Genomic DNA, 8,729 nt, shown 5'->3' on the forward strand with positions numbered 1-8,729 from the left:
TGGATTTTTAAATATTACTTTTTTAGGCATACTTGAAGGCGTGGATTTTTAAATATTACTTTTTGAGGCATACTTGAAGGCGTGGATTTTTAAATATTACTTTTTGAGGCATACTTGAAGGCGTGGATTTTTAAATATTACTTTTTGAGGCATACTTGAAGGCGTGGATTTTTAAATATTACTTTTTGAGGCATACTTGAAGGCGTGGATTTTTAAATATTACTTTTTGAGGCATACTTGAAGGCGTGGATTTTTAAATATTACTTTTTGAGGCATACTTGAAGGCGTGGATTTTTAAATATTACTTTTTGAGGCATATTTGAAGGCGTGGATTTTTAAATATTACTTTTTGAGGCATACTTGAAGGCGTGGATTTTTAAATATTACTTTTTGAGGCATACTTGAAGGCGTGGATTTTTAAATATTACTTTTTGAGGCATACTTGAAGGCGTGGATTTTTAAATATTACTTTTTGAGGCATACTTGAAGGCGTGGATTTTTAAATATTACTTTTTGAGGCATACTTGAAGGCGTGGATTTTTAAATATTACTTTTTGAGGCATACTTGAAGGCGTGGATTTTTAAATATTACTTTTTGAGGCATACTTGAAGGCGTGGATTTTTAAATATTACTTTTTGAGGCATACTTGAAGGCGTGGATTTTTAAATATTACTTTTTGAGGCATACTTGAAGGCGTGGATTTTTAAATATTACTTTTTGAGGCATACTTGAAGGCGTGGATTTTTAAATATTACTTTTTGAGGCATACTTGAAGGCGTGGATTTTTAAATATTACTTTTTGAGGCATACTTGAAGGCGTGGATTTTTAAATATTACTTTTTGAGGCATATTTGAAGGCGTGGATTTTTAAATATTACTTTTTGAGGCATATTTGAAGGCGTGGATTTTTAAATATTACTTTTTAAGGCATGGGTTTTAAGAATTACTTCTTGAGGCATGGGGTTTTAAGAATTATTTTTTAGGCCTGGATTATTGAATATTTTTGAGGTATCATTTTAGATTAGGATTATTGAATATTTTTGAGGCATACTTTAATGATTTGAATTTCTTTCTATCCTTTATGATGCAGTTTTCAACAACAGTGAGAAGATTTTTTAAGGACCATTTTTAGCAAAACATTTTATCGAATACGCTGTCATATTCTTGTTTACATTGGGCATATCATTCCAAATTTTTAAGTTAATAACGAACTCCTTAGCGTATAATTAAATGTAATTATATAGAGTATTGGTCATAACCTTGTTTCCTTTACTGTTATTCGGTATACTAAACTCATCATGATTTCAAGTTATAAAATTCATAATAGTTCACCCTAGTTCATATATTTCATATACAATATTTTGAATTATACAAATATTTTAACAGCTTTCTTTCATCACTTACCTGCGTCTCGGTGACATTTAACAGCTTCGCCATTTCTGTTCGTTCACTAGAACTAAGGTACTTTTTAATTTCAAATTGTTTTTCCAATTCGAATATTTGCCGTCCGGTGAAAGTGGTTCTTGCCTTCTTTTTGCGGCGGGCATCTGTTGATCCCGAATCGGAATCGTCTTCTGTTGTTTCCATACTAACAGCTGGTGGTGTGGTACTTATTGCTGGCGGGGCCAAACGTTCACGCATTATACTATCACTGCTACCCGATGGACTGACATCAGGAGGTAGGGTAACACTGCTGGCTGCCACAATATGGGCAGAGGACAATTTCTTCTTTTTCATGCTATTTTTCACTGCCGTATGATGGGGATCTGTAATGAAATTAAAAAAAAAGAAAAACAAAAATGAAAACCAATGGTCAATATATTCACTTTACATAATGCAATATTCCCTCATTCTTTCTCTCTCTCCCGCCTTCAATTGCTGTCCCTTTTGGCCACTGCACTTTGCTGTGTTAATTAATTTAATGTGTTTATTTTAATTACACACAAACAACAGATAATTCAATTTTTATTCCGTTTCATCATAATTTATTCAACGCAACTTTGGTCATTTGTAAAATATTCTGTGGTATTTTTATTTGCAATTTGACTTTGTTCGTGGCCAGTGTATAGCAGCCAGCCAGCCTGTACGCCTGCCATCGGGCCTATCCACATAGCTTTTCATTAATTAATTGCACATGTTTAATTCACAATATATTTATTTTTATGTTTTTGTTTTTATTGTTTTATTGTATTATTTTGTTGTTGCTGTTGTTGCATTGCATGCCATGACCATTATTTAATGTTTGGCTTTTTTTCGAGATTTCCAAACACTTTATAATGGTAAATTATTTAATGGCTTCTCTGTGATGATGATTTTATTTTAATGAGGGAGGAGGGTGTGTTTGCATTTTTTTGTAATTTTAAATGCATTTCATTAATAATTATTTTATAACCAGTTGCAGCTGGATATTGTATACATTTTTAAAGTGCAACACATTAGCATTTGAGAAGAATTAATTTATTTATATTTTCCTATGGGTATCAGGGAGCGTATGAATGTTGTCATAACGTATACGCAGACTTATAATTTAATATTTACTTTCCGTTGGAATCTGGGCGTATGAACGTTGTCATAACGTATTCGCAGATTTTAAGTGGGTAGATATTAATCTTTGTAAAAACTTTAAGAGACGTGGATTTTTTAAAAAAGAGTGCATTTTTTAGAAAATTTTTTAAGACACCCTAAGAGATGTGGAGATGTGTGTGTGAATATTTTTCCTAGAGGCGTGGATTTTTTAAAGAATATTTTTTGATGCATTCGTAGAGGCATGGATTTTTTAACGAATATTTTTTGAGACATTCGCAGAGGCGTGGATTTTAAAAGTAGAATTTTTGAGGCATACTTAAAGGCGTGGATTTTAAAGATTATATTTTTGAGGCATACTTAAAGGCGTGGATTTTAAAAGTAGAATTTTTCAAGGGCCAACTATTTTTGAGGAAGGCGTGGATTTATAAAAGAGAATGTTTGAGGCAACTTCAAGGCGTGGATTTTAAAAGTAAATGTTTGAGGCATACTTCAAGGCGTGGATTTTAAAAGTAGAATTTTTGAGGCATACTTAAAGGCGTGGATTTTAAAAGTAGAATTTTTGAGGCATACTTAAAGGCGTGGATTTTAAAAGTAGAATTTTTGAGGCATACTTCAAGGCGTGGATTTTAAAAGTAGAATTTTTGAGGCATACTTCAAGGCGTGGATTTTAAAAGTAGAATTTTTGAGGCATACTTCAAGGCGTGGATTTTAAAAGTAGAATAGTGGTGTGGATTTTGTTTCTTGGAGGCGTGAATTTTTTAAAATTATTTTTCGAGGACCTAAACAAGGCGTGGATGGCCAATATGAGGCGCGGATTTATTAAATATTCTTCGAGGGCCAATATGAGGAGTGGATTTTTTAAAATATTTTTCAAAGGTCAATATGAGGCGAACGCTTTTTTAATATCTTTTCAAGGTGCCACTAGAGGCGTGGATTTTTCAAAAATATTTTTTTCAGGGTGCCACTAGGGCGTGGATTTTTCAAAAATATTTTTTCCAGTGTGCCACTAGAGGCGTGGATTTTTTAATTTTCTTTTAATGAGACACTAGAGGCGTGGATTAATTTAAAAAAAAAAATCTTCAAGGACCTAAACAGGAGTGGTTTTATTAAAGAATAATTTATTTTAAAAAATCACTGTTAGAATTCTTCGTCTATATCTTTTTAATGAAGAAAAAATATATACTTCTCTTAACATATTCAAAACTTATGCAAAGAAAATTGTTTAGAAGGAATAGGGAGCGAGCGTAGTTCAGCAGTAAGCAAACAAATAACATCAACAAAGTATTGTTTTTTTTTTGTCCACAGCTACCCTCCTTCTATTGGAGTAGCATTAAAAATTCCCATTGCTCCCTCCACATCTTCAACAATGTTTATGTCCAGCAAATACCACAAAGAAGCATGGTTCTTTTTTATAATGGTGATTCATGATGACTGGTGTGTGCTATGCAAAACACGGTTCAGTATAGGAAAGAAGAAAAAAACGAATCAGAAACTAACAACCAATTCCTTTAAGGACCAACTTCTCGATTATTTGCATTTAAGGCGAGCACACACACACACACGCTTAAAGATGCCTTGATATTTACCAGTGAAAAAAAGTAAACGAAACGAGTGCTGAGCACTCACATCTACCACCATCACGAGTTTTCTAAATACCCGGCAAATGTTTGTGATGTAAATATTTTGTCAAAATCGGAAGGAAGGAAATGTGGTAGTACCAGTAACAGCAGTTACTGTGTTAGGTTCGTCCTACAGCCAGCCATACAGGCAGGCAATATCACGAGATTGCAGGAACTGCTGTTACTCCTTGAACTGGTGGGTCTTGCTCCCCTGTTTTTTTTTCAAATTGGAGTCTTGCGAAGTTCAAGAAGTAAGGGTGCAAGAGAGATGGAGAGGGGAAAATAGAAAACAATTTTTTCACTTGAATTACAATTAAGATTGCTTTCCATGCCATTTCTTTTTTCTTTTTTTCTGTTCCTCTCATGGCATCCACAACACAATCTGTAGGTCCTTTAAACTGCAGATTGTTTTTTGTTTTCGTCCTGCTTTGTTGCTAAGAACTTCTATGGCATGGTTGGTAGTTGATGGATCGTGATTAATAGTGGCATGATTAATGGTAAAAGCCAATGTGGTTACCATTATAAATGAATTTTTGCAACAGTTATGTTATTTTAATGGACACGAATGGGCGTTTACTGGTCATGGGGAAAAAAGGGAGAGCGAGAGGATAAAGAATGCAGGGACATGGCATGCCACACAAAGCAATCTTTGAGAAGTTCTTTTTTCCCTTTGATGGAAGTTTAGTAATGTGTTTTCTTTTTTCTTGTATATTTTTTCAGGCATTGCTGGACCTCGAGGCAGACCAGGGAAACCTGGCACCAATGGCACACCAGGTATCCCCGGTGTAAGTGCCTACAAAGTACAGCTAAAGAACGGCACATACTTGAATGATTTACTGATACCACCATCAATTGCAGGTAAGTGAAAAGAAAATGGGGAAAAACATTGAAGTTTCTTCGAAACTGAAAATTGATTTGTATTCATAAGGGACATGAAGTGGGAATATAAGGCTTCAAATGATTTTGAATTTATTATGTGAATATTCTTCAAGGACCTAAACAGGATGTGGACTTTTTAAAGAAAAAAATGTTCAGGCATAATATGAAGCGTGTATTTTCTAGAGAATATTTTTCAGGCCTGCATAAGGCGTGGATTTTTTTTAAATTAAATTTTCAAGGCCCTCAAAGTGAGTGGATTTTTAAAGTAGAATTTTTGAAGCATAATTCAAGGCGTGGATTTTGAAAGAAACATTTTTGAGGCATACTCCTAGTCGTGGATTTTGAAAGAAACATTTCTAGGCGTGGATTTTTTAAAGAAGAATTTTTGAGGCATACTTCAAGGCGTGGATTTTTTAAGTAACATTTTTGAGCACACTTCAAAGAGCAGTTTTTAAAGTAGCAGTTTTGAGGCCTACTTCAAGGCGTGGATTTTTAAAGAAGAATTTTTGAGGAATACTTCAAGGCGTGGGTTTTAAAAGTACAATTTTTGAGGCATACCTCAAGGCGTGGGTTTTAAAAGTAGAATTTTTGTGGCATAATTCAAGGAGTGGATTTTAAAAGTAGAATTTTTAATGCATACTTCAAGGCGTGGGTTTTAAAAGTAGAATTTTGAGGCATGCGTGGGTTTTAAAAGTAGAAGTTTTGAAGCATACTTCAAGTCGTGGATTTTAAAAGTAGAAGTTTTGAGGCATACTTCAAGGTGTGGATTTTAAAAGTAGAAGTTTTGAGGCATAGTTCAAGGTGTGGATTTTGTAAAGTAGAATTTTTGAGGAATACTTCAACGCGTGGATTTTAAAAGTAGAAGTTTTGAGGCATACTTCAAGGTGTGGATTTTGTAAACTAGAAGTTTTGAGGCATACTTCAAGTCGTGGATTTTAAAAGTAGAAGTTTTGAGGCATACTTTAAGGAGTGGATTTTAAAAGTAGAAGTTTTGAGGCATACTTCAAGGTGTGGATTTTAAAAGTAGAAGTTTTGAGGCGTACTTCAAGGTGTGGATTTTGTAAAGTAGAATTTTTGAGGCATACTTCAGGGCGTGGATTTTAAAAGTAGCATTTCTTAGGCATACTTCAAGGCATGCATTTTAAAAGTAGCAGTTCTTAGGCATACTTCAAGGCTTAGGCATAATTCAAAGCATAATTTTTTTAAGTACCGTTTTTGAGGCATTCTTCACGGCGTAGATTTTTTAAATACAATTTTTGAGGCATACTTCAAGGCGTGTGTCTTTTCAGGTACTATTTTTGTGGCATATTTCAAGGCGTGTATTTTTAAAGTACCATTTTGAGGCATACTGAAAGGCGGGAAATCTTAAAGTAGAATTTTTCAGACATACTTCGAGGCATGGATCTTTTAAATTAGAATAAATGAAGCATAGTACAAGGTGCACATTTTAAAGTAGAATTTTGAGACATTCTTCAAGTCATGGATTTTTAAAATAACATTTTTGAGGCATACTTCAAGACGTCGTCATGTTATGTAACAGTTTTGAGGCAAACATCAAGACGTGAATTTTTAAGTAAAATGTTGCATGGATATTTCAGCTTGGATTTTTAAGTAAAATTTTTAACACCTTTTGTTTTAATGTTCCTCAAAATAATAGAGTTCATAAACTACTTGATGACCACAATCTCTCCCGAAAAGTCCCGCCATTAAATTTCAATTGTTGTCATATTCAGCAAATAATGAAATTCAAGTTGTTGTCATTTAAGTTTCGTTGCATTCCCAACAACATTCATATACAAGGATATTTTTTCAGATTTTTTTTATTTTTGTTGTTGTTGTCGTAGTATATCCTTTTACCATTGTTGTCTCTTTGTTTATTTGCCAATTGGTTGGTTTTCTCTGTTCTACATTTTTTTCGCAGATATAAATATGCCCCGTTCCATTGCCGTCGAAGAAGGAAAAACATTAAACGTAAGCTGTGCCGCCAGCGGTAATCCAATGCCTCATGTTGAATGGCGACGAGATGACGGTCGAACGATTAATGTCCATGGCGTTGAGAGTAAGGATTTTTTGTATGCTTCTTCTTTTTCTTTGCCTGCAACAAAAAATGTATGCAAAAGGATTTATAATGGTTTGGTTATTGTTTCCTTTTCCCCTTTCCTTTTTCTTGTTTGTGTTTTTTTTTCTGACTCCTGTGCGTGTCCTTCCTGTTCGGCTTCATATGTTTGACGGTGGGCTGTTTTATCGCTGGACGCTTTTTCACATTGCAGTGTCATCTATAAGTGGACCATATCTGAAATTCACCAATATTACCCGCCATCAAATGGCTTCGTATACATGCTATGCCGACAATGGTTTAGCACCAGTGGCCAATGCAACATTTTTAATCGAAGTCCAATGTAAGTAGCACAGATGATGGTGATGATGAGAGATGGTATTCTAAGGGGATGTGTTTGGAGGTTAATGGTTTTAATTGTTGAATGACACTGCCCCTGTCTGTTGGGTTTTTCTTTTCAGTTCCGCCCATGATATCGGTATATAGGCAAATGATTTATGCCGAATATGGACGTTCGGCCACATTGGAATGCATTGTGGAAGCATTCCCCGAGGCTATACTCTATTGGGAAAGGGCCTACGATGGCAGTATATTGGATCGAGGTGACAAATATCGAATTGAAACTAATCCAGATGGGTAAATGAATGACAGATAGACATTTGAATGATGACAGTCAACACACTAACACATACACATATTTCTTTTTCTTTGGTCCCCCATTTCTTTACAGCTATCGCACGACAATGCGTCTGACGATTACCTCCTTGCGTAAGGATGATTTCGGTTACTATCATTGTGTGGCCAGGAATGCACTCAATACCACAATGGTTAATTTTGAAATTGCACGTAAGTCTCAAGAGGGGGTATGGGGTTATTGGGAAGGAGGGTTTTCAAATAATGATTATTGATTGAATGAAAATGATTGAATCGAAATGACAAACGGATACAAGTAAAATGAGGCAAAAAACAAAAATCCAGCCATCCAGCTAGTATAAATGAAATGGACATCAGCAAATGAATATGGATGGGTTGTGTGACAAACTGGCAGATAGACAAGACAGATTGAAAGACAACTGGACACAAAGGAAATTATAGATAAGAGCTGTTAATATTTATGATATTGATTGAGGACGACTGTCTGTATTGAAGATTGACATGGGGATTTGAAGTTTGTCTTTTGTGGACATGGTTGATGGTTGAAATGAGAAATTTGTGTTCTTTTTTTTATTTTCATTGCAGCTCAAGATCCAAACAGTGAAACACCCTATGTTGGCAAGGAAATGAAAACATATGGCCAACGTCCACCCGAACAAGAGTGTCCCGTTTGTCCCGAGTGTCCTGAACAGAGGTAAGTTTGTACAATAAAGTAAAGGATAAAATATATTTTTGTTTCTAAAATCTCATGATCTTCAATAGGCTTCGTTTTTTAAACAATTTTTTATATCCTTCACCAAAGTGTTACTGGGTATTATGTCTTTGTGCATATGTTTGTAAAAGGCAAAAGTAAACGAGATAGACACATGGTTCCTTTTGAGAATATGCATAGAATCACTTTTTAAGTCGATTTATGCATGTCCGTCCGTCTGTTCGTCCGTCCTTCCATGTATTTTTGTTAACAAAGTACTGGTCGCATTTGTGATCCGATTTC

At 34.7% G+C, this 8,729-nt stretch overlaps 2 protein-coding genes across 2 annotated transcripts; one reads left to right on the forward strand and one right to left on the reverse strand.

The window, feature by feature from the left end:
• Nucleotides 1-1,405: 1,405 nt before the first annotated feature.
• LOC133331695 (homeobox protein bagpipe-like) lies at nt 1,406-4,730 on the reverse strand (the record flags this gene model as incomplete). The annotated part of the gene is made up of 2 exons (XM_061540075.1): nt 4,724-4,730; nt 1,406-1,767 (listed from the first exon to the last, which is right to left on the reverse strand). Coding segments are annotated over exons 1-2 (369 nt in total), but the record flags the coding sequence as incomplete, so codon positions are not given.
• Nucleotides 4,731-4,761: 31 nt separating this feature from the next.
• On the forward strand, nt 4,762-8,429 carry LOC133331694 (lachesin-like; the record flags this gene model as incomplete). Its single annotated transcript, XM_061540074.1, has 7 exons — nt 4,762-4,825; nt 4,867-5,004; nt 6,947-7,084; nt 7,296-7,424; nt 7,543-7,717; nt 7,812-7,927; nt 8,321-8,429. Coding segments are annotated over exons 1-7 (869 nt in total), but the record flags the coding sequence as incomplete, so codon positions are not given.
• Nucleotides 8,430-8,729: the final 300 nt, after the last annotated feature.

This window comes from Musca vetustissima, unplaced genomic scaffold (assembly GCF_032173495.1).
Source record: "Musca vetustissima isolate MV318-11 ecotype Yass unplaced genomic scaffold, APGP_CSIRO_Mvet_v1 utg37058, whole genome shotgun sequence".
Taxonomy (NCBI): Eukaryota; Metazoa; Arthropoda; class Insecta; order Diptera; family Muscidae; genus Musca; species Musca vetustissima.